This window comes from Ptychodera flava, chromosome 6, assembly GCF_041260155.1.
Source record: "Ptychodera flava strain L36383 chromosome 6, AS_Pfla_20210202, whole genome shotgun sequence".
NCBI lineage: Eukaryota > Metazoa > Hemichordata > Enteropneusta > Ptychoderidae > Ptychodera > Ptychodera flava.
Genome location: NC_091933.1, coordinates 35,671,712 through 35,699,197, shown reverse-complemented (window position 1 = coordinate 35,699,197; position 27,486 = coordinate 35,671,712). Strand labels below are relative to the sequence as shown.

Sequence of the window (27,486 nt, the reverse complement as noted above, 5' to 3'; positions counted from 1 at the left end):
TTTATAAAATATTATACTGGTGAAATATTGCCACGGAAATGGCACGGTGTATGTAATGTCAAAAAATTCTTTATGGTTAGATTTAAATGATGTTCGTCAATTTGTAAAGTCCCCAGCATTTTCAAGTTACAGTCAGCAATAATATATGCAGTCAGTGAGCAGCTCAATGTGACATGAAATTGACTTTTTCCCGCCCGAGCGACATCCAGTCGTCCAGCAATCATTCCTAGAGGCGGTTTAGCAAGTTCAGATGTGTCGATGAGAAAGGCAGTGTATCAGATACTGTAGTTATGATTAAAAATTCAGTTATTTCGCCAATTTGAATGAATTTAATATCAATGCGCTGTGAAAACAACCATGACTTGTATATCTAGACAACACCGTCAGTCAGTTCTTCTGCTGTAGTTGTCATCGTTTAATTAGATTTAGTAGAGTTCAATGTTTGTCGTAATTTTCCCGGCAATTATTGATTTTGCGGATGACATTTTTTTCAAGCATATAATTTAATGAATTTTCTCCAAGAGCTTACACGTTTTAAAGACGTTTGTAATTATGTTATTTCCGTGTTTTATTTCGACAGCTGTGAAACATAAACCGCGTCCTAAGACATTTTCTGTCATGCCGTGTAAATGTACATATAATCTGGTGAGCTAGTCGGCAAAGAACGTTTGGACATTGATACAAATAAACGCATACCAAGACCACCTAACGATCTCGTATAAACTTGGGAACCCCGTTACTATCACCGGCCTCTATTGCAATATCGTGTTCATGTCGAAGAAATGAACAGGAGGTTGCATTCGCGACCATACCCTGACTTCAACACTTATCTGCCTTGACGACCGGATGATATTACACTGATTGTGCAAATTGTCACCTTCTCATGATTTAAGTGGCGGCGGCATCACTCTTACTTTGATGAGATACCGCCCACTGACCGCCACCTTTTGTCAAGGACTCACTGCGCAGGCTCACATTAACGGGCATGTCACTCGGCTGTCTTACACAGAGATCGGAGCAAAACAGCAGGATCTGTGAAAACGCTGGTGGTTCATTTGTGTTTGCGTCCACGCTTCCCGTTTCCTTACAGTTTGGTAAGTGCCTTTCCCTACCATAGTAAGATGTCAATGCCTGCATCATTTAAAGTCTTTGCACGATGATGTCAAATTTTCGATGATAAAGGCAACTTTTGTATTCGAGAATACAATGCAGAGAGAGCAATGGGTTTAGGTATTTAACCTATCGTCTTTACAGCTTCCCCTTTTAGCTCGTCACAGAAGTAATTAGTCGCTGTGAGATTATTTCAAAGGCGTCTCTCACAATTTGCGTCTAGGAATCGATGGACACGATTAAGTATTTGAGATTACTCTTGCAGATAATTTACTGTGGGTCTGTGTATGAAAATAGGGAGTGTAAAAAGAGAGGAGTTATTTAAAATACACCGTCAGCGTGACCAGGTATCCAATACCTCCATGACAAAAACAAAGCAGCTGCTGAACAAGATTACGGAAATTCGCTGTTCTCTTATGCAAGTCTGCAATGAAGGGAATGGTGATATTCAAATTAACATATAGGTCTGCCTCTCCATCACTATACGGCCGCTGTTTCGATGCTACACGGTGCCTCGGGATATTGTGCCATAATCAATACGTCTGTAGACTTCTACGTACTCGTTCAGACAAACATGTGGATCACGGTTGCTGAACTTTTGGCATGCTCCTTTATTCGTCGCAGATCGGGCGGCTTGGCTTTTCCTATCCTTTGTGTTTTTGTGGGATACGTCTCTTCCCCCGTCGACACAGCTTACTTGGACGCTACGATTGGCGGCTAACAGCGTTTACTGTACAGCTGTATTGTATTTCAAAATGCTGACGAAGGAGTCAGTGTCATTTACTTTCTCCTGTGGAGTCTTCCCCCGTGATCGTAGTTAACGCAATACTCGCATCTTAATAGACCCAGCATACAGAAATGTGCCTAGACTGGAGATTTAATCAGATGAAGGTATACAAGTATCTGCTGAAGACTACATCTTTTCAAGCAAAATCTATACGCAGTGATATCCATTTCGCACCCTGTGAGCGATATTGTTATTCCTCAAATATTCAAAATGCAAATTCGCTCTCCGTCTGGATGTTTCGTTTTTACACTAAATCGATGAGGGTAACTCTGCACGTAGTCGACCTCCTTAAACCCATTCAGGCGTAATACTGCCTTCGCAGAAAATCAAACACAATCGTTGTATAGGATGCAAGTTAATAAATAACATACGAATTTCTAAACCTTTTCGCGAAAAATAAGAGTTTGAGGCATTTTCCACCGTCTTCCTTCTCTTGAACGCAGATTGTAACACCGTTGGCGTTTTAATGCTTTTAAATTAAAAATCGTGTTGTGTTCTGCCCTGTCACAGTAACGATAAGGACAACGCCCCGATCTTAACCTTCACCCTTGGCCTGACGTCTAGGCCACCACTGTCTCATTTCTACTGTGTTTTTCTTCTTAAAGATCAACCAATTTTGCTGTAATTTTCTTTAAATTGTTCGTATAGAGATATAAATAAGCTTTATCGGTGTTGTTATGAAATCTCTTATTTACCATATATGATGGATAAACATTGGATATTTCTGCAGAATTCAAAATTATTCAACAACCATTTTCTGAAGGGCATTTTCAAATTTACAAAGGGCATGCCTTTGTTGCTTTTGAACATGAGTAATTGTTGATTTCTAAATACAGAAAGATCAGACTATTATACTTTTTGTGGCCTTCGCTTAGGATGTATTTATTATAGTTTATATAAAACTATTATTGCCGACCATAGCTTGGAGAGGAGGCAATTATTATTATTTTTTATATTAGTTTCCAGATTTCGTTTACAATCGTAATTACAAATAAAGACACATCTCATGGTGAGCACAATAACATGAACACCTAAAAATTGAAATGGCAACCTTACAGAAAGTGAAAATATAGTTATTTAGGCTTTGGGTTATAAAGTATTAGTAGTTTGGGTTATAGAATATTAGTAACCTATCTACATATGACTTTCAGGCAAATAAGTAGCCATTGTCTGCCATTGAAACATGTTGAACGTGAATAATTGCCAACTGTCCTGGCGGACTCGATTTGTGCCCATTGTGATTGGATAAGACTTGACAGCAACAATGTGACGTTGATCTTTCATTATAAGTCGCTTAATTGCAACAACTTGACAGTCATGAGCAAGAGGGTGTAATTGTTGGCATCCTGCCGTTAAGCCAGGCGCTGTCAATATTGCTAATTGACATCGTCAGGGCCTTCTCACATGCACGTGTATTCCCTCGTGTGCTTGGACCATGGTGAAATTTTCACGATTTCTACTTTAATTGCATTCTAGAAAACTTGCATAATGGTGATCAACTAAACACTCCTAGGTGGTGTCAGATGACCAATCAAATGTTCTTTATGACCGTAACATGACCAACAAAGAAACGTCAAACACAGATAAGAAAGATAATGTTTTAAAACTACACCTTTTACTTTGTTTTGATAATCTTTTTTAGTTTAAACAGGCTCTAATGAGAAGTATTTGGCAGCGTAGTTTACTTTCACATGAGCAGTATATTTATGTAATTCTTTGATCTGACAATATAAATTAAACTGAGAAAACATTTACTCTATTTAATGGGACAAACAGACATCAACTGAACACATTATGTCCCTATCTCTGATTTCGGAATATTTAGATCAGTGAGAAATGCAAACAAGACACGACTTCTACTCACTATTAAATCGATAACGTCGTCTGGGATCTGATTGTGCACGCGTGAATGCCAATGTGCGTGTGACCAAAGTACTGTCATGCGTTGTAAGGCGAATCCTTAAGAATGTCCATTTGTCACGTTGACACAAAAGGTAATTCATAGGCGAATTTGTTGGATATCTGATAAAAATGGTCGACTAACTTTGCGATTTATTTAGGAGGCTGAATATTGACAGCACTATGACAGAATATGTGGTAGATGGTCGAAATAATGCACTATCTTGACTATATGTATTAAACTGACAGTGTTTAAAATTTGGGGACTAAGACCACGGCTTAGTAGGTCCACAAAGCAAGCTCAAAGACCCCGGATGAACTGTCTAGACGGTAGTTAAACAATGTTACTTCATTTCATGTCGCTCGGCCAAATTAACCATCGGAATGTAGTTTTCATGTCAATATAGTACAATGGTGTACCTGGTATATGCAAGGAGCTGTTTACATATGCTTAATTCCCAGCGATCTAAAATGAGTTAGGTAGCGGCACATACTGCAAATACAGTCAAAAACAAGGAGAGGAACAACCAGGAATGTGAAAATGTTTTAATAAAGGGAAGTAAAGTAAGATTGACAGTGTCAATTGGCAGATTTACAGCCGCTTGATCTTGTGCAAGCTCTACAAATCATCTGTAATATGTCGATTTTCCTCTTCTTTGAGAAAGGCTATCGATTTTATTGACCGAAGAGGTCATTTATTTTCTACAAGACAGCGAGTTGCATGTACTGTCAGGTAAAGCTGTGCTGGAGTCGATACGCCCAACATCTCTTCAGCTATTGGCTTGAAAGCCATTAATTGTCTCGATAACAAGTACAGTCTGGACTCAATAAACGTTTAACTCATTCGGTCAGTGTAAATTCGCATATACCTATATGCACATTGAAAGAGGCGTGTCATCCATTTTAGCTCATATGTTCAGATACGTCAGCTATTTCTGTACTGGTATCAGTGTGTCTGTGTGTCAGTCTGTCTGTCTGTCTGTCCGTCCGTCTGTGTTCTGTTTCTGTATCTGTCTGTCGGTGCGATATCTCAAGAAGGGCGTGTCGGATCGGCATCAAATGTGGTACATAGATTCTGTTTTTTATAGCAAGAACTGGTTAGTTTTTGGTTGGTGTAGCTTGCATAATTACCTGTGATAATACTTTGCTTAATTATTTGTTCATATTCTCAGAATTACAGTACCATACCTTATAAATCTTACAAGTGTTGATAAAGGAATGATATAACAGATTTGAAGGTCATGTGGAAATTTTGTGACGATGGCTCATTGTATATTTAATGAACTTATTAGGGATATATATCTGGAATGGTTCGACGATATTGGTTATGTATATTTAAAATACTGAAATAGGTCAGCGAAAGTCGTGTAACATTTTTTACATCAGCTTATAACTAATTTGCATATTTAACAAATTTTCCTAAATAGGAATGTATGTCTTGATAGACTTGACCAAGAAAGTTGATGAAATATGCTAAGATGATGATTTGATCGTGTAACGGTAGTGAACGACATTTAGCATTTTCACGTCAGCGAATTGTTAATTTGCATATTTAATGACCTTTAACAATTGATGACATTTAACTGGAAGGACCTGGCAAAAGTTGAGAAAACCCGCTATATATAATGATCAGACAATGTTCTTGTGGTAGTGAAAGACATTATGCATTTTAGCGTCAGCCGATTTGTGACTTGCATATTTAATGAGATTTCACTATTTGAAACATAAATCTTGAAGGACATGACGAAGGGTGATTAAACGTGCTACATTAAGTGATAATCCGATGATATGACAGCAGTGAGAGATTTTTAGCATTGTCATTTCAGCTAAGTGCTAATTTGTATACTTAATAATCATTTCAGTAGAAGTTACGCATGATAAATGTTGCCTGTGATGTTGATCATAACAACATTAATGCCGTTACAAACGCATGGCAATAACGCCATAGAAACATGTCAATTTACAGACAACTGCACCCTATACTGAAATACGAAAGCATTTTCAGTTCATATCTGGTTAATCATGGAACGTCTGTAGCCCAATGTAGTATATGCGGCGCACTTTAGACATGACAATCCAAGTAAAAAGTCGGTGATTGCTAATATAGATACAGGTGACCGATTTCCTTTAGAGTGTCATCGCAATTATGTGATTTCTTCAGCCTTGATCGATAAATCAATGAAAAAGTCGGCCATTGCGTCCTTGTTGCATGGCTGATTATTCGATAACTATGTCTCGGATTTTTTCCCCGCTCGACTTCAGTGGAACACACGCCGACAGAAACAGGTGGCTTTTTGACTCGATCATTCGAAATTTAAAGGACTTGTCGCCCGCAATCTATTCTCAGATCTTTCCGGTGGGCAGTGTACCGTGTCTGTCTTATTTTGATGCGTCGCCCTAGTAAATGGGATTCATTATTTTCTCATCTCGGCGAGACTTACGAAAACTAAATCTGTTTTGAGTTTTCCTCTTGGCCTTTCAATCGCAAATCTTATTTTCTATTTTCATCTACCATCTGCGAGGATACTCAATCCGTGGACCTACCTAGGGTTACCGATACAATCAATCTACTGACGTTTGCGGGAAGTTCACACATTGTATTTAATTTCATCCTCTTACTGTATGCTTTGTGTACCTTTCACATTACATGTTGTGAACTCCTTGTAGGTGCGCTGGCGGTTTTTATTTATGTTTCTTAAACAACGTATCACTGTATTACAGTTTAGCTAGGCCGTTTATATGATATGAGTATGTCTGCAACTACAGTTTATGAGATTTAAAATTTACATTGAGTGAACTATTTTACTCCTTTAACTACAAATAGCGGTGGTTCTCTATGGTTTTACCCTACAGCTAGTCTGGTCTGACAACATGTATCGGTGCAAAATAACATAGGAACTGTAATTTCCGAAGCAAATTTCTTAACCGCCACCACTACTGCACAGTACTAGAGATTTCCCACAATACATCACGATTTGCACTAACGTAGATTCCCCTGTGAAGTCTACCATGTCTCCCATGTGTAGACAAATTCCTGGACCACTTGTAAAAATTCTGAGAACGTACTTTTAAAAACACCTTTCTTCTCAATTCCCATTTTAAAGGATTAAGAAAATTGTGCTTGATTGAGAGAAGAGAAAGGATTTTTGTAAATTTTCCACTGATCGTGTCCTCAGCCATACAGAATAAAGTGATGGAAAGTAGGGAGACTAGTTGCACCTGTTTTATGAAACAAAAGGATATTGATTTTTTCCAAATAGAAAAGACAAAGGAAATTTACATGCTAACTATTTTCAGAGAATGACCCCTTCAGTTGGTAATAACTTGCTTCCCAAAACTGTGACATTTGTAGTACCTGAAGAATGTGACCTTTATGGTTATTTTATTGATTTCTTTGAAATTTATACTACAATATTTCAACGTACTTTTAATAAATATAATTAATCAATTATCGTGAGACTTCACATTATTGCTTTTATACAGAACTGAAAAAGTTATAAGAAAACTAACGTCGTTGGTACAAATCGAATAGCATTGTGGGTAATTTACTGTACTGTGATACTGGCTTTGAAATTTGTCGCCTGGATAGATTCTGTTAAGAGTTTCGAAACCCGAGTGTGGTTTCTCATCAGTCGCAGTGTAGATTCTTTCCTTAGTTTGTGTTTGTGAAAATTTATTTTAATGCATTTTAGTGGTCTTGTTTTCCGATTTGCGAGGCAAGTATGTTAATTTTGGTCACGTTGTGAGTCCGTTTGGTGGTTCGGTTTGTTTGTTCTATATTTCTTTACTTCGGTAAATTTTGTTTTGACTGGTGTGTCTTTTAGATTTTTGCAGAGGTTTGTGAAGTTTTAGGCAATAAGTACCACTGCGGGGTAAGGATTTTATGTTTATTGGATCAAGATACTTACAAGTATCCTAGTTGATGTGCTTGTTCTCGTACATTTTGATAAATAGTTCGTTTACTTTGTTTACTCTTTGTTCTGGCTTGTTGTGTATAATACTGAGTGTTGCGTAATTGCCTTTCGCATTCGAGTACGTAATCGTTTGTGTTGACAATAACGAAAAACCGACCCTTGTCGAAGGGTTATTTTCCCGAAATTTGTCCATTGTTTGCAAGCTGGTTTATCGCGATTCTTTTGGCACGCGACATGTTTTGTTTCCTTGTTTGAAAGGGTATCTCTAAACTTAACTATGGCCAGGTTTTCAAAATTTGATTCAAGGGAAACCGTTACTATACTTTGATTGAATTCTTGGCTTTAGATGTCGTTAAAGTGTGCTATTTCACTGTCATCTAGTACAATTTTCCAAACTCATATGGAATCAGCAATGTTGTACTAAAAGGACAAGAAGATTTAAGTCAAAATTGCCCTGTCAAATGCTACTCATTTGGATAATTTTAAACCTTGAATCAAGTAGCTCGGCCGTTTACTAGCATCAGTACCAGGTTGAAAAATGTTCAAAATATCTTAAACTAGAATTCTTCCTATGTTTCCAAAGAAAATGAGCACTTTTTTGTGCCATTTCATGTTGAATACACAATTTTTTTTTTAATAATTCAGTTCCGTGTATTTATGTATTAATATACCTCTTTCAACACCAACAAACACCAACGTGAGCAGAACGCAGTTGTTGATTCATATTTCACCCCTTTTTGTTCCTTCCTCTACGAAAAAGTGCACATTTGTGCCATTCTTAATGTGTTTTGAAACTAAAGTTCTCGTATGTTCGAAATGAAGTATGGATATTTAAAAGAAAGCATCGTTTGATCACAGCTACCGTCAGCTCGGTAAAGTGACTCGTTGCAATCATTTTATTTATTTATTTGTTTATTCATTCATTTGTTTATTATTATTTATCTATCGTTTTGTGTTTGTTTGTTTGTTTGTTTTTACGCTTTTCCGTACAATAATATTTGAAAACCCCGTGGAAAGGTAGCATTGAACAAAGATACCGTGATAGAAATCGTGGTTCATGGAAAACTGCTGTAGTTTCTGTCATCATTACTGCAAGCTGATGGTCTGTCTATACAGTCAGCTTTCCGTGACGAGTTTTCTTCTTTGGTCAATCGTTGCTAGTATATTCACTTAGCTCACCCATGGACACCAAATTTAGCGTCTCTATCTCTGATAAGCCATTTCAAGGATCTCTGAATCGTGAGATAATCGATGAAGCATTGTTCTAGACTGTCACTGATGGTCAAAACTCAACGGCCGTCACACCGTTAGCACTCGTCAGTCTGATCGGAAGAACGTCTGTTTCTATGTCGAGGATATCTCCAGTGCTAACTAAGTGATCATGGCGACACCTGCATATCTCATGATCTCATTTCAAAAGTGAGCCTATAGACGGTCGGGCTAAACCATATCTACGCGTATAAAACAAGGTTCATTTATTCAACCCGGATGTAAGATAACTGCTGTCACGTCGAAATTACTGACTACATCGGTTTGCAAGTGTTTCATTCTGTACAATGCTTTATAATCCAAGTGACGCAAAGACTGACAAGCCTTCGATGAATTTATTTCCGAGTTGAAATACCAGATTTCATGTGTTTTACTTACTGGTGTTTTTTCACAGCCTTGAGGAGAATGAGATCGTTCAATAGTAGTTTATATATGTCATTTTTGATATATCAAAAGCGTGCATTCTACGGTTGTCGGAAATCAAATAAATTTATTTGTACGTTTCTTTCATAGGACCACGAGGATCCAAATACGAGATCTGCATAATAATGATTGCATTAAACCACCTGTTTGAGTGCTTTACAAATACGCGATACCTGATGATTAGGTTTGAAAGTCAGATAATCGCAATCATACCAATCCATAATCCAATAACACTATGTCAAAATTGTAAGACAATAGTTGTAAACATAGACACAAAACAGCACAGAACAGACAGTAAATGACGGTACACAAACTAAGTCAAATTCATGAAAGAAAGATATATGGACCTCTGCCAAAAGACCAAGAAGGATGTCAGGTGTTTCGAAAATAGTAAGCGCATCCTGCCCCACATGTGGCACCCGCCATATATCAATCTGTAAGTCAGATAGGTAGTGGTCACTAACTAAGGCCCATGACTTAGAAACCTCGGTCTTAATTTAATTTCCATATCACGACATTATTGGCGTAGGAACTGGTACTACACTGAGATAACAACTATTTTATCAAGTGTTAAACTACACAGTGTTGAACTTTAGTAAATGCCAACGCCTTTTTCGATAGAATGGCCTCCTATTTTTTCAACTACTACTAAAAAGATGTTTTTGTTCTTTTTTTCACAGATAAACGTTAAAACCGTCGGGAATCAGGAAACCTGGAAGGAATCTGAATCTGAATCTGAATCTCCAATAAGTGAAGATGGGATATTTGTATGGCTTATCAACAACCGCCCTGCGACAGCAATCTCTGCGTAAATGATGATATTTCTTGAGAGTTTTCTTCACAAACCGGACAATGGATAGCTGCAGACTATACATAATTCGGAGAATTATCGAGGAACCCCCGTCGTGAAGATTAGTGGATAGTTTAGACACAAACATTAGCAAAGTAGGAATTTCAATCTAGACCATAACGTAGTAAAGTAGTATCAACTTCGTGAGTTTTGTGTTGGTGTGTCTGTTTGTGTCACACGATTGATCCTTCAACATATTTTTTCATCGTCGCAATCAACTTTATCTGGATTTATCGGCTTGGATACAAAGTCGTTCACAGAGCCTGGGTGTCACGTGTTGTAAAGCGTAGCAGCGAGCATTCGGACGAGATGGCGAGTGAAGCGCCGACATCGAAGTCTTCGACACACCGGAGGAGACGCCATCAGTATTACAAACATAAAGCATTTCGAACTGACTCTGCCTTAGTGAAATTAGCAATAGCTGCAGGTGCTGGTTGCCTTTGGTCGGCCTTCTACTCGGGTATGTCATTTCCATAGTTTCTTCTTCATGTCTTCGTTTGTGTTGTTTTTTTCGTAAATCTCTTATTTATTAAAAACGATAGAGATTTCACACCTTCTAGGGTTTACATGAAGAATAAATAAAGCAGCGTACACAAATCACGAAAAGCAAACAAAGCTCATGCCCAAAACTTTGAAAATTAGGAATATATCCCCGTTGCTGAAAATGGTTCGTGTCTAATTTGTAGCTCAGCGTAGACTCACATTTTAACATAGCTCTTAAAGGCTTAAAGGTGTACTGTCACCTGTTCCAATTTTGCCACAGTTACCATCGAAAGAGAAAATCTAACAAATCACAGATTTTAAGCGGGTGGCCGCATTTTAAAAACAGCGCCTTCACATGGGCATTTTGAATACCAAGGAACGCCCCTTTGACCATGTACGGGCATAATTAGATTACAGGTGAATGTATACCTTTAAAGGCTTCTTAAAGGCATTTCTTGTCACCTTACCAGTACTTGCTAACGCACGATTGCCACTTAAAACTCCCGTATTTATAAAATAAATGTTACAAATCTGTAAGTCGAGCTCTCTCCCTACATACCTCCTGGCTATGCTCATTCTTTGCCAAATACCACCTTAAATATTTATACTAAATATTTATACTTATTTACATAATACTTTGTTTGTGTAGTTATCTTTTCCCATAGGATGCACATTGTCCAGCGTTCCCCAAGTATACTTCCCATTTCCTAAAAAATAATGTTCCTAGAGTTCCTCCACAAAAAGGGCAGACAGTGATAAATGTGCCTGTAGATATCAATGTTAGCTTTGGTATCAAGAATAACCTTAAACGAGTGACTTAAGCGATCATATATATATATATATATATATATATATATATATATATATATATATATATATATATATATATATATATATATATATATATATATATATATAATCTTGTAGGATCCAAAGGAAGGTGTAGGTGATGAGTTAGCAACCTTACTCACCATGCACAGAGGAATGGAAAGTGATCTCATGTAATGGACTGGAACGACGTCATTTATCCGACTGGTCCATTGTAGCTAAGTTGGTAGAGCATCCAAAATGTATTCATGGAAATGTAGGATCGAGTCCCGCATGGGTCACCTAACTTTCAATGTTACCGTCTTTAATCAAACAACGTGATCAATTAGCATATAAGCTTATAGTTCATCTTTCAAATTCAAGTCCTGGACCAGTTGCCATCGATCACTAAAAAACGCCAAAAGACAAACACTTTTGCCAGATCTTTCGTCCCCCCCCCAAAAAAAAGGATGCTGAAGCTTGAAATACACATACATCTTACACCATCGTTGTAGTTATTAGTATTATCATTCAGATGTATCGGTATCAAAGTGCAATGACACGTGTCATTCGTTTACTCGTCAACCTGGTAATTACCTCCATGTTCAGGCATTGACTTTCAAGAAGTCTTTTTTTGGCTTTTATGTGAGATCAAAGTATTAAAGACAAAATAGTGTATTAGTACCAGACGAAAGGACTGTTTCTCTAGAATTCTCATACCTGACAGTTCATTAAATGCAGAACAGTTTGATTGTTGATTGTGTTTGAAGAGTTAAACGTATCTAAAGCTTCCAAGCATAGCATACACTGCTTTTTAGCATATGTAAATGTAGGAGCTGATTTTCTCCTTTTGAGTCGAATATATACTTGTCTCTGAGATCGTTTGTACGGCTAAGAAGTGTATTGACTTTCGGGATATCGTATTCTTGAACATGCACAGCTGTCATCTTTATCCAGTATGCTCCAAATCGTCAAATAATATTCCCTTTGAGCGAGTGACAGTATCAAATTTACATTAAGGTTAGTCACCTAATACTGGGCTGTCGTACGTGCGTCGTTAAACGCGGCTTGGAAACCGTTGCCAGGTTTAGTTGTCTCCAAGCGCCAGGCATGTTGTCTGATTTCTGCTTTTATGTCATCTTGTCATTCCGTGCAACGTTACATTCCATCTGCCGGAAAAAGAGCCTTGCGGTTGAAGCTTTCATCTCGATGTTGCGATGACATTGATTGATGTAGATGGAGTCCATCAGATACACTCTCACGCTAGCCAGGCGACACTATTCTGACAACACACACCTTTAACATTTCCTGTCCCCATACACCGAGGTAGGTTATAAAGTGTGTTCCTCGCGTCACGCTTCGCTAGAATGGAGTTTCTTCTTACACTTGTTGAACCCTCGCAGTGACGACTTTCGCATATAGCTAACAAATTGATGGCTGCACACGTGTCTTGTTAACGTTTCGCGACATTACATCGACCTTGGACGTCAAGTTGATGATGATGTATGTTCAGTGCAGCTTACTTCCTATCAATGGTTTTGTCATTACAACTGAGAATTGTCGATTCCTTTCGATCTGAAGTATTAAAGGAGATCAGTAGATCACGGAGTCGCTTGCAGTTTCGGTCAGCCATAAATAATCTGTTCATGGCAAATAGCCATTTAAGGATTTCACTGAATTATTTATCCTTTAAAAATCCGCTGGCGTGCATAAGCGCCGTACACAAAAAGATTCTTTAAATATGATTTAATTTTTGGGTTTTAGGTGCATAATATGAATGACGCTTTACATATAATTAATCACCAACTAAGTAACATTTGAGTGGCAGTAGCAGTAATCGCGTCCGTCTTTAATTTCAGTCTACTCAAAGTAATATTTACATTTCTGAAAATGCATGTACGCTCAATTATACATTCGTGTGTGTAGTTTGCCATTTTGCAAAATTCAATCCATGCGATATTGAGTCATTCAAATTTTAAATGTCATGCAAAATTCAGCTATAGTCAAGCAAGCTTTTCTACTCAAATTTAATTAAGATGCCATTTACATTTATAGCGTCTTTAAATTCATTTTTTTTAAAGTTTCGGGTTTTTTTTGACATTTCATTTTTTTCCTTCCTTGAAGGTAGTACGCACCGCGAAATTTAGAGCCTTAAATTTTTGCTGAAACATTCCGCAATGCAACTTATCAATCCTTGCGTTAACTCTATGGGGAAATACAAAATTTTCTATTTTCAAAATAAGCCCTCCCCCCTCCAAAAAATGTATTTACTCCAAGAGCTTCAAAACAAACCTCCACGAGTGGTAGACCAAGTAAATATTGCAAAAGTCTGAGAGTCCGAATTCTACCTTGTGTGACCAACGTTGTCCAGACAGTTGCTATGGTTAGAATTGACGCAAAAATCCTTTCATAGCGAAACTCTGTGTTATTACATCACGTGTTCACCATTACGTAACACCTCTGAAATCAACGGCGTCTTTTTAGCGTTACCTAGTGTTGATGACGTCATCGATTCTCAAGCATCTCAGTCAATATTGAGCAGAGCTCTTTACTGAGGTCACGTGTAATCATACGTGGCCATTCTTGTTGTAGTCTATATTTTGGGGAAGGTTTCCTGAAATCAGAATCCGATGTTTGTCAATGTGTATCCAATGCACGCAAATTTGAGCCTGTACTGATCAAAAACACGCTATGCTATCAATCTTCTTTATACCTATGTCGTCTATATGATAATTTTGAATAAAATGTCGTCTGATCTGCGAACGCAATGAAAACTAGAAAAGTAGCTTCATCACGGCCAATATGATTATAAATATAAAATGGAGTGACGGGGAGACAAAAGGGGTTTCGATTTGCCATATTCTACAAATATTGTCGACATTACCAGTGCACTACTTATGAAATCACATCCTACGTCGCTCATTTCACTTTAGTGGGTCAGTGAGTGAGTCAATGAGTCAGTGAGTGAGCGAGTCAATAAGTGAATGAGTAGACTTCGTTATAAATAGCTACTCTAGTAAAACATGCCGACTTTAAGCTTCCCCATCCCACCAAAAAATAACAAGCGTAATTTTTAATGAAATCACGGTACCAAAACATCAGCAAGTCTATCCTCGACTACTTATGAAATCAAAAAGAACTCTTTGTTATGTGCTAACTTTCCCGTTTTCTCGAAGCAATGTTGTAGAAACACCTTTATTTATTTATTTATTTATTTATTTATTTATTTATTTATTTATTTATTTATTTGTTTGTTTTTTTGTTTGTTTGTTTGTTTGCTTGTTTTATTATTTATTAACTCTTCCTCTGAGAGGAAGTGAAGGGATGTAAGTATACTTACATAGACATCATTCAGCCGCTCATTTCGCGGACTGAACACTACCTGGCGAAGACTACTACTCTTTGTGTGCTGTGCATTATATGTTGGCGATTGAATTACTTGTGACTAACTGAATTGCTGACTTGCAGCTTGCCATCTGCGAGAAGTATATTATGTAAGTGGCGAAAACATATAAAGAGGGTAAACAAAAACCTTGCAATGAGCTTTACAAATGGTGATTTACACCTTCATAAAATTTCAGGTCTGTCTGAATAAACCTATCATTCAATCAGTCAGAAGACATTAAACAACTGATGGGCAGGATGTTCTACTTTTACAGAGTTGTTTACCAAATACCCGGTCTGGACTCTGTTCAGAAATGTTTAGAGCGTTATAATCATGCTGACAAACTTTTTCAGAAACAAAGTCAAAAATATAAAATTCTATGTGTGTCATTGTGTGTTTCCATACCTTTAAAATTCTCCATACCCATCAAGTTAAGTGCCTGAGTGACTGAGTAAAAACAGGCAAAGGGTACGGAAAAAAACTGCATGTATATGTTGAACCCGCATTTCTGCCTCCAAATCCCAAATCGGAGCTTTGCGTCAGATCGGCTGAGTACTGCATCAGCGAGTGAGTGGGTAAACTAATACAAAACCTTCAGCAGGAAGTTCCATTAGACGAGGAGAACGAACCGTGGACATTCTTAATGGACACACTGCTAAGCCTCGCTCGATAACAATATTAGACTTAGAGTATTAGAAGTGAATACCCGATGCAGACCTGAAGCGTCGGTCGTCGAACTCGCTGGATGAGGCCACAAATACATGTTTTGGACCTTCGTGTCTCGTGACAACTGTTCATATCACATGTCACTTGGACGATTTTGAAACCAACATCTTTGCACTGTCTTTGTTTTTGTGTTCCGGAAGATAATTTTACTGCAAACGAAGAGGGGAGTAACCACAAGTGTCGTTTCAACTGATATCTAAGTTACCGTCATTCCAAATTCAAACTAGTGGTCTTTATTTCCCTTAACTTTAATTCCATAGAAAAAATATCTGCACTTAGCTTTCTAAGCATGTGTTTTTTTAAACACCAATCACATGATAGATTCCATAATTCTTTAACTATAACACTGTAAAGCTGGAAAATGGAAATTTGGTTTTCTATACTTTTTGAGTAATGCCGTACTTATATATATGACGTAAAATATTGATTAGATGGTAATTGATATTCAATATGAAACCATTTTCACTCTTGAAACACCTAAATATTTATAGCAAGAATCATTCTTGTGCAATTGATGTTATTGTAGGCGCATAATCTGCGTCACTGAGAAGGCACGTATGCATATTAAACCACGTAAAAGCTGACTATACAAGTTACCCCATGTCTTGTTCCCTATGTCTTGGCTGGAAACAGTAGAAATCAGTGCAATATCGCATAGCTGTTTGCTTAACCTGACTTAACTTTAGAGTTTCACGCTGTAAGGCGGCGATCATCAAAGATTAGACGACGATGTCTGATGATCGTCACATAGCCTGAAACTTTAAGTCAAAAAACTCTCTCTCTCTCTCTCTCTCTCTCTCTCTCTCTCTCTCTCTCTCTCTCTCTCTCTCTCTCTCTCTCTCTCTTCTCCTCTCTCTCTCTCTCTCTCTCTCTCACGCCAAAATAGCAGTGCTCTACAAAATCATCGAAACATAATCTCAAATAATGGCACATACATGTAGGGTAATTTGATAGAAATTCACGGTAATTAAACTATGATTAATGGAGCCCTTAGTATTCCTACCTATGTCCACTTATCATTCGTAGCGCGTTTGTGTATCATTCGACATTAACGCCGATCCCCATGGCGTTGACGAGAAGATAAGATGATGAAGTATCACAATTTACATCCACTTCACATGTATTTCACGGAAAGACACATGACCGGTTACATTCAACAGGTACTTTTGTGCGAAAAGAAGTTCGACTTTTAGTAAAACTTGCTTTTATAGCGATTGAAAATGTTTTGTTGACCTAAGGGTCGTATTTTAGAAAGAAGTTTACCCGGATTCTCCACCTTGTCTATTGTAGAAAAAAAGCTGGAACTGGGGACTAGTGATGTTGTATAACAAGTATAAAAATGTAGTCTATCAATTCCTTTCAATAATTATAAGTTACCTTTCCGTATCCGAATGTAGACTTATAGCATGCTCTGGAGTTGGTGCCAATCACCGCATACGCCCATCGATTGCCATTAATTTGTCCGAGTAATTGTATTATGCAGATCCCTCGTGAACACATACCGATAGAGCTTTCAAAGGTGGGTGACATTGTACGCGAAATCGGGGAATTACTGTAACTTATCCATCAAATTTCAAATCGTCCATTATACTTGGTATAATAAAATCCAATGATTTTCATCGCAAACGTAAGAGTTTATGTAAATCCATGTCTGGCACCCTATATTTCAAAAAACTTATCGGGGCATGTGAAGTTTATGGTTACAAATCTTGCAAACCCCTATTTCCTGCTGTATGTTATCGTTGAATACACAAGTTCCCTCTTGTCACGAGTTCTACGTCTCTGTGACAGGGCAATTTACATGCAACAGTATGTGTACGATGATTGATGACCGAGCTAAGTTTTTCAAATAATTGGATTCAAAATGATCGATGCCTTCGTTTTATAGGTATTTGATGTACACATGGATTTTATTCTCTAAGAGTTTTAGCAATTTACAGAACTATCACGTCTACACGTCTACTCTGCTGATAACGGAAACCAACCAAGCAAAATTACAAGCCAAATTCCTTTCCTAATTGGATCTTAGGCACATATGCCCAAAATAATCTACTATATATTCTCTGCATACATACAATTCGGAAACATGGTTGTGCACTGGTAGTTGTGCACGGATATCTCTCGTCCGTATGGGTATTTTAAGTTTTTGATGCTAATCAGGACTTCACAGCCTGTGAAGCATTCTAACGGTTGCACACTTTTCTCGGCGCAACAAACGAGTGATTATATAGATTAGCACTGAAGTCGGGCAATATCGTAATCATTCGTAAATTAAACTTCGTGTCGAATAATTACTGCTTACGTTATTCTTATCTTTTCATTTTGTCGATAGGTTCTCGCTTTGTAGCTTCCCATCCCGTTTTATTTACCTTTAGGGAAGAACCAGTTGATTCCATAGGGCTAGAGGATTTTTAGAAAAAAAATTGTCGGCAGAAAAGAAAATGATCCAGTAATATCTTGAGAAAAAAATGATTATTACAGACCCAAGAAAAAAATTGTCAGAAATTTTGGGCAATCTAACTCTCATTTGGTGGTGCTAACATTTTCAAAATACATGAGGATGTCTTTTTGCCAGTATTGGTGATATAAACGCACAACAAAAGTAAGGTCAAAACTTTTTCCACAAAAGGCCTTTGTTGTATGTTACATCCGGGCAAACAGATTTCATGGTTTATTTTGCAATAAACATTGTCATGATCAAAACTTAAATAGAGATGTTTTCTAGTGTTAACCAATGACATGTAATTAGCTCGAGAACCTCATTTAAGCAAAACCTAGTCAAGAATTACAAATTTTAATTGCTTCCACATATGGGAAAAAAAATGCAGAACAGACGATTGAAAAAAATTGCTGCCACAGTGGTGGGAAAAAATTGCTGCCATATTCATTTCTTCAGCCCCCCCCCCCCGGAATCTAATGGTTCTCCCCTTATGGTATCACAACAAGTTTATACATTGCCGATAATCGACTATTTTTATGCAGCAAAGCTTGCCGCGAAACCACAAGATCGGTGCCAATTATGCGTGCAGAATACCTCTGAAAAAACATATCTACAGTTGATTAATTGACAGATCAGAATGAATTACAGAGAGCGAAACCGGGCTTTAAATTTTCATCTACCGAGCACAGGCACGAAGCAATATCACTGAGGTATTTTGGAAGGTTTGCAGGGACTTAAAAAGTTCCAGAATGGCATTGTGAGCATATCTTCGTCGAGAAATTGAAAAACGTTCCGTCTTTTCGAGAGTACTGTGTTAATTCAACGTTAAACACCGGAAAGAGACATCTAGAGATCGAGCCGTGTTTGTAACGGTTACTTCAGACAGAACATGAATGCATGTATTGGTATATGACTTCGTCAGCGTCAGCCCTTGTGTAATTTTCTCATTTCTTCCGACGAGAAAATTCGTAATGAAATCAACCTTAACTCGCTTAATTCCCCGAAGCCCCGATGAATCAAAAAAAAAAATTCCATGCAGCAGCCGATGTCGTTACATGAAAAACGAGACCGACTGTCTGCTTGAATTTCTACGCACGTCTGAACAAACGAAGTAAAAACTAATGAGTACGGCTTCTCTGTCTAGCCTTCAGGCAAAACATGGATGTTTATTAAAGCAGGGCGCATGAAGGAAATCTTCCTATGCGTTTTGTTACAGCCAAACTTCCGACGATTTTCAGATCATTGTTACAAATTCATGTAACCACTTGCCCGCAAATGCCACGGCCGTTACCTAAAAAAATTCCCGGACTAAAATATTAGGTCTTACAACAAGATAGTCTTTTCTTTGGTCTGTTTCAAACGGCTGAAACCTCTCCTTAAATTTACAAAAAACAGACAGCAACTTAAGGGCTCATTTTCTACAGCGTTATAATATTCCGTCGCTACTGATATTCCGCGTGGACAGCCCGACATCCTTAACGTTTTCAATGGCAGATTTTGAGGGAGATCTTGATGTTTCCTCTCTATTTTACCATTTTCAAAGTGGTGCCTATATAATTGACCAACTTTTGAAGCATGTCATGTTACATCATAGTATAAAATGTCATTATAGAAATCACCACTCTCTGTTCAACTAATGGAATTAGAGAAAATTGAAGCTTGGTGTCACGTTAATTTTTTTAATGCGCAGTTTCTGCGATATTACGCTCAAGTATCTCTGAATATTCTCATTTCTACTCTTTTCATGTAGATGGTTCAGTTTGAATGGCAGCGTTCGATGCGGTGTCCAATGCTCTCCTTGTGACGACATTTTTGGTTTGTTTGTTTTTTCACCCAATCCGTCATCCAACAAGCAAAAGATGAGATACCTGCTACCATTAGCCGATAATGCATTGAGGAGTTTTAGTGCCTTGCTCAAGGGCACAAACACCGTGCTAGAGTCTCGAACTCACCATGTCATCCTCCGAAAGTGAGTTTGGTATCCCTACCACCGGCCCACGGTGCCTCCAAACATTTTACCAGGTTCTACCGAATTCATATTGATCGGTGCGTGTGCAAGTGATCCGAGCAAACAGTGCGCATGCTTGCCATGATAAAACTGACGCAAATTCGTGAACGAAGTGAATAACCTGGATAAGTAAGACATGGTACATGTACTTATTTGTCGTGCTTTTTTATTTTACCTTACTTTGAAATGGTGACTGACATTTCAGTGTCCTGGTACTTTCAACAGGGTGTTGTCAAAACGTAGTCGGCCGTAAAATACACCCGTAATGAGACATCATTCGTCAGATGCCCAATGATGTATGGGGACAAAACGGCTTGAAAATCAGAGCACATTATGGCCAAGCTAATTGTGACTTTAATAGGGACTTTAATACTGATGTCTCCCAGGCTCAATATCAATATCCTCGTGGCAGGCTAGTAAGAAACCGTAATGCATCCACTCATGACATCCATATTTCAGTCAGTTGCCCTTAGCACAACAGTTGCGCCCTTTATAATCCAATACTGTTTGTGGCAATTAGATCAGCGTGTAATGAGTTCTTATTCTTCTTCTGTCATCAACCAGAATGACAATATCCTGTGGGTTTGCTTCGGGACTTTGCCCACACATATTACGCGCTTAATAGTACGTATTTCAACCTTGCTAATATAGAATGCTTATGATGCTCACGCTGTAGTGACTTACATAGGAAGGGTAGGCAATATTGGAATAATGAACTAAAGTAAACCATAAAACTAGTACATAGATTGCGACCACACTTCAGAGTTTAAACGGATTCTATTTTTGTGTCAAAGTATTCCAGGAATCTTAAATTTAGTTTCTGGATAAAATCGGTAAACAACATTGACGCGGAACCGAATAGTCATGCAGCGGTTACTATTATGGTAACCGAGCAATTTGCTCCACGTTTCCCTCAAAATGTAAAACATATACTGCCACGAATGATGGTCTCCCTGCTTAACTGTACAAACACGTTCGTTCGTTCGTTAAACTTCAGATTACATTTTCGGTTTACATCGCCGAATACATGGTCCTTTCTGTCTGGAAGCAATCATGTAGCACCGGGTGACAGTACCTAGCACCCAGGAGTCTGCGCATGAACAGTAGATGAGTTATCTCGCTCATATGTCTGTCGTCTGTTAATTCTGTACCATAAAAAATATGATCAAGTATCAATTAATAAAGTGAGATCAGATTGTTTAAGTCGGAAGTCGGAACAAGACAGAATTACAGACGATATATACACAAGTACATGAACATGTGTCCATGCCGCACAGTATTCTGGGTAAATCTACCTCCTTAACACACTTCCACATTTATCAATATTCTTTTGCCGTAGCGTTATATTTTTATCGTGTTGCAATCAGCGTAAAATCCACTCGCATATTTGCTACGGTGTTTACGGGAAGGTTGCTAGACGTGTATAACTGGTGTGCCAAACAAATATATTGGAAATCCCAGAAAGTCGTTCAACATTTTAATGAAAAATCTAAGTTTAGGTTCTCGAATGTTCGGCTTAAAATCATGCGCGGAACGATTTTGCAGAGGGAATGACAAAACAATTTCAAAATCTGGTACATAAAGTTTGATACAGATGTAATTGCTTCCAGAGTTTTAGCTTAGCCCGGTGTATGTAGTCCGCAGCACGTACAAGAACACAACACTGAACTTTGTCAACCTTTAATTTGTAACCTTCCGTTCAAAGTGACCGTGAGTTGACCCTATATTTCACGTACTTAACTCGCTTTTTCATTTCCTTGAACTTCCGCGACACATCAATTCATTAAACTTGACACCCCTCCCCCGCTGAATTACCAAGTTTTACTGTCAATGTCATGCTTGAATGTTCCTGAGTTACTGACTTCAGTTCAACTTTGTTTGCCACCCAGGCGTCGATGCCGAGGTGTGTCCGAGATATAAAGACTTCCTGGGTCGACGACACGAAGAGATCGATTGCTCGCTCGATGAGAATGGACCACACTGCTGTGGACTGCGCAGTCTCCTCTACTGCTGCAAGGATTTCAATTACTCCATATCAAATGACAAGCATGTAGCTAACATCATTGATAGGTAAGTTACGAGTGTACTTCTAAGAAAGGGCAACAATCCAAGTGATTTTCATGTTGTGAATATCCCCTCTCTTTATTGAGTCACTTAGTTTGTATTATCATCTGTCACAGTAAATCCACGATTTATATATTATTTTTACTATAATTTTATACTAGTATATTGATGACGAAAATACAACGATCTGATTGGTCGAAGCGTGAAAGGAACAGTGCAAAATTAGCGTTATAGCCCAATTGGAACGAACATGTGCGAGCTCTCAGTCAGTGAAAAATCCCCAAAACGTTTCACGACTGATTTCAATAATCTTAAAGCAATATACCACCCCGGCAATAGGTATATCTCTCGGTTTTTACCAGTTCACAGCAGATATGCATTCTCTGTAGCTCATGCATGAACTGGTCATCTCATGGCATCTAACGATTTGCTCCTTATAAGGCACAAAGAACGTTCTAACGTTCAAAAAGAGCATGGGAATAATATAAGACCTAATTATATTTTGTTGAAAAAATGAGCTCTGTGCTGTACTTTGCCATGCACGCATTCAGAGTTCCTATAGTAGCCAGGTACATGTACAGTCGACGCGATTTCGCAAACACTTGTTTACAGAAAACAACTGCACCGATCGGGATTGTGACATACCCCCAAGGGTGAGCGTGGCTGATGATTCTTTTTTGTCGTTCGTAAGAGATTCATAGAATTTGCGTTACAGTTGGAAATTGCGGATGGAATCTTGACAAATTTTCCTCTAAACAATTCGTCAATGAACCACGTACAGTTCTTAGGGTAATTTAACTGTAGAAACCAATTCTTCTCGAACTACATGGATTTCACTCCCTAGAGTTGAGATACAAGGGGTTTGGTACTTTACCCGACGGTGGTCTTCATATCCGGCAAGCTTAAATGCATCATATTAAACCTCGAAGTCGGCCATCTGATTACTATGGTGATATCATGCGTCCGGGAAAATAGCAGAATTATTAAATCGAGCCAAGAGACTGACATGCAGCTCATATCATGCTTACTGATTACTTATACTGATATAAAATGAAGCCTAATTAAAATTCATCAGTGAGGGCTTTGATATGGCGTCACAGTCTACTAACCCTTGAGGTAAGCTTAATAAAAACCGAAGACATCTAACTGGCACATCGAAAGGTAAAACCACCATCGATAATTAATGGACATGAAAGGCAATTTGAACACCTTTTTGTTACGTTATCCATAATGAGGAGAAAAGATTTGGTATGTGGCAAAAAGTTCGCAATTCTATGTGCCATAAACAAGCAAAATGGCAATAATATAGAAACGACACACAAAATAGAGCGACAAAATCTTCGTTTGAAAATGCAGTCGCAGTTGCCCAGGGTTTGAAAATCTCCCATTGTATTGCACTGTCCATGTGCAGGTCACAATGACTTCGTAATTATATATCAGGCAAATAAGGCGGGAAAGTTTATAACATATTCTTCCATCTTTTAATCAAATTTTACGTGCCACTGATATGTTGTTGCATCAATGGAAGCAACTGGACGACAAAATGAACTGCGATTCTTTCAGGGCACAATCAACTGATAACAGTATTTTCTGCAAAATGTCATGCTTGTAGATGTCGCAGGTGCGTCGAGCGCTTAAACTAAAAACTGATGGCGAATATTTATATGTTAAAACGAGGATGCTGGCGATGCATTTATGCTCCTATCAAACACTTTCAATTTTATCCACATGCTCCTTTTTTAATCATTCTCTTTTTCTGTTTTACTGACATGTAAACAGCTGAATCTAAGTTTAAAAATCAGTTTCCTTGATCAACCCATGTGTCATTTTATTCTTGAAATGTCAGCTCAAACATTATCTATCACCTCGTCTGATATGTAGGGTGGAAATATCGAAACACAAGTAGGTTTAAGAATCCATCTTTAATGACAGGTGAACGCGAAGGAGGGTGATCTTATCACGGAATGCCCTTTTAGCGCCCATCAGTGACATTTAATAGGTTCACATCACGAAAAGCTGGGATGTCAGTGTAACTCAGTCAGAGAGAAAGGGCTTCTCGTTTTGCACAGTGATCGATATCGGTCGTTTCACCGTAAAACGTGAACGAATATGGTCGTTGACTGAACGCGGTGTGTATGAGTGAACAGATCTTTTAAATGTGAGAAACAGACACAACTCTGGCTAGTTTCTATCGTAGATCTCTTTCGATACCATGCTGAGTGAAGCATACCTATTCAAAGCGCACTCATGCAGAACACAAGTTCCCTTTTACGCGTTTACATCAATATTCTCAGATAACACTAGTCCTTATTGTACATCTGTCCATTTTGGAAAGAGTCACTTCAAAGTAACAAGTGCACGGATAAAACTTTGTACTTCAGTAGAACGACGATAAGAGACATTGCAACAACACGACTTTTTTCACAGTTACTGCAACACCCTGACAATATCTCATTGGTGTTACAAGCGTAGGTACTTCAGTTGAAATGTGTTTTCATTGAATCTGCTAGTGCATGTCCCTAGACTGAAAATACCTCGTGATTACCGAATCTACGTGAGATTGTTAATCAGTACAAAATACGCAAACTTCCACAGGGTTATGTTTGATCAGTGTTTTGTGTTTGTTTTGTTGTTGTTATTTTGTTATTGTTCTACGCTTTACAAAGAAATGTCTGTATTTCATGAATTAGTTTATTTAGACGCTTGGATTGAAAATAGGCATTTGCGTCTAAGGGAAGAATTTCTTTCAAATACTGAGAGAGCAACTTTCCCAGTACCTGTTTGAAACACAACTGTGAACACGGCAACGTGCATCTTCATCTGAGCCACTTCATAGCAAAGTCCGTTGCCCTTTTATAATTTAAATAATGGAAGCAGCCAAATATTTTTCACATGATACTCACGTAAGAGATGTGTAAATTTCGCAGAGAAACTAACCTAAAATACTTTTCTGAAATAGGACACTCCGCCACCACAAAGCCTCATTAGCGATTTAATTCCAGTCTTGACGTCATCAAATCAGAAAATAGATAAATACCTCTTTGTCAATTTGGAAAGAATGCGTTTATTCATTAATAGAGCGTCATAAATAGCACCAGTAGGTCAACTCGAGGTCATGAGGGCGTTATCATGATTTAATTACCATTGCTTAGAGATGTGACAGGGCCTCAATATTAGACAGTAATATTTAAAGACACATCAGGTACACATAATTATGGATATTCAGTATATCTTATTTGTGATTCTATCTATCTATCTATCTATCTATCTATCTATCTATCTATCTATCTATCTATCTATCTATCTATCTATCTATCTATCTATCTATCTATCTATCTACACATCATGTACACATAATTATGGATATTCAGTATATCTTATATATATATATATATATATATATATATATATATATATATATATATATATATATATATATATATATATATATATATATAGGCATACATTATTCTCTCAAAAGTATTTATTGCGTCATTCAAACGATAGTTTTAGGAAACAAAGCTGTCAACTTTGTCCCAGTAGTTGGATCCCAGAATGCATTTCGATCAGACAGAATTTCAGGAATCCCCGGACAAACGAGGAGTTTACCAAAAGACTGCTGTTAATCATTAATTGGAAGGATTTATGGCAGTGCTGATTCACTCTGCGGGATAATCCAGGTCTCTAGGGTAGGGGAAAGTCAAGATAAAGCCACCTACGACATTGTGATTCATTGGAGTGCCATTGTCATGTCGTAAAAAGGAAATACATTGCAACCGCATAAAACAGATTTGTAACATATGGAAATACCCCTAAAGGGATTCCGTGCAAACGATAGAATGGGGTAAAAATAAATACATAAATCTAAAACCGTGTTTCTGATAGAGTGGCTTCCCTACATAGGGCAATAAAGTCGGGCAATCGTTATCAGTCATTATATTTATTTCGAGGGCATGGGAAAAGTGCAATGGCAGTATTTCCACTTTGACCTGCAAGAAAATATTTAGGATCTTCGGTTTTGAAAAAGTGTCGGTTGGGTTACCGAAAACCCACCTAACTAACTTTCTATTTTGCTTTGTCTTTGGAGACAGGGGAGGACAAACCTTTGCTAATTAGACAATAAACTTTAAAACGGGTGCCAATAGAAGTTGGGCGTGCGATCAGTATAAATATTTCAGAAAAATCATAAATTTTTGCACCATATGTTAAAAATCTCAATAAAACAATTAGACATATATACATGAAATTACTTATAATGAATATAATAGCAGATGTTATATATTATCGGATCGACATATTTTGTAGCTTTTTTGTTTTTTGCTTGTTTATTGCGAACCTTAAAAGTGCTTTTTTGTATAAAGTAGCGATAAAAGGGACCGATATGGTGTTTTGTGATTTGCTCAGTTCGATTTCTTTACTCCACTAGGTTCCTTGTAAACTTTTAGGGTTTGGTAAGAAATACAGAGAGGAGTGTTTCAGAAGTGGTCGCAAAATGTTACTTACTTAGGGGTCCCAACTTTGAGCCGCGGTTTAATAGAACCCCGGGGAAGTTTTAGATTTTCCACTTTACGGGGGCAGCTATTCTTAATTTTTAGCCCGTAAAGATCTCCATGCAACACCTTGAAAGGTAAAACCTAGTCATCACATTGGAAAAATAAAACTATATTGGGTTGAAATATTTACAACCGATTGTTTGGTCTCATACACTTTGACCATAAGCTGACACTACAAAAAGTGATTGGTGATCATAAGATACAATGCTTTGAGAGAAAGTAGTAAAAGGTATAAATTAACTGATATCCTTGTGTATCGGGAAATAAACGGAAATTTTGAATTGTCGTCTTCGAAGTACTATCCCGGAATATTCCAGTCTTTTCAATGACGTCATTCATTCAAAGCAATAAGTATTGCATTGCGATATTAAATTTACGGGCAGCGATCAGCTAGCTATTCGATGTTGTCTCCATTCCTGGAATAATTTGCATTCAAATATGGCTGCATACTTAATGATATCAGTCTTTGATGATCGTCATGATGACGAAAAATTAATTGCTGGCCGATATACCTCTCATAGCGAAACTAAATAATACTTATTATTCTCGATAAATTAATGACTAGTCTTGCAAAAAACGATACGTATTTCCATTTCATCAAGTCGACTTTTTGTTGAAATAAATTTCTGTCAATTAAAAGAGCGATGTCTCTCTGGGGACTTAATAGAATCCCTCTCAACTCTGTTGTTGCTTAATTCCTAGTTAATCACTCGATCATGGTAATTACAGCAATGGTGGATGGAGTTATGTTTGAAATCAGCAGTCTGT

The 27,486-nt window shown here is 37.8% G+C and overlaps 1 protein-coding gene across 8 annotated transcripts in view; it reads left to right on the top strand.

The window, feature by feature from the left end:
- The window catches only part of LOC139135616 (uncharacterized), a 97,972-nt gene that overhangs the window by 56,109 nt on the left and 14,377 nt on the right, over window positions 1-27,486 (top strand). For 7 of the 8 annotated variants that reach the window (XM_070703103.1, XM_070703102.1, XM_070703105.1 and 4 more), the window contains 2 exons: window positions 10,083-10,712; window positions 21,991-22,171. In XM_070703103.1, the coding sequence (XP_070559204.1) occupies window positions 10,562-10,712; window positions 21,991-22,171 (332 nt within the window). In that variant the 5' untranslated portion in view covers window positions 10,083-10,561. Of the gene's footprint in view, window positions 1-789; window positions 1,095-10,082; window positions 10,713-21,990; window positions 22,172-27,486 lie in introns of those variants that run through there. The other variant, XM_070703101.1, reaches the window with a different exon arrangement.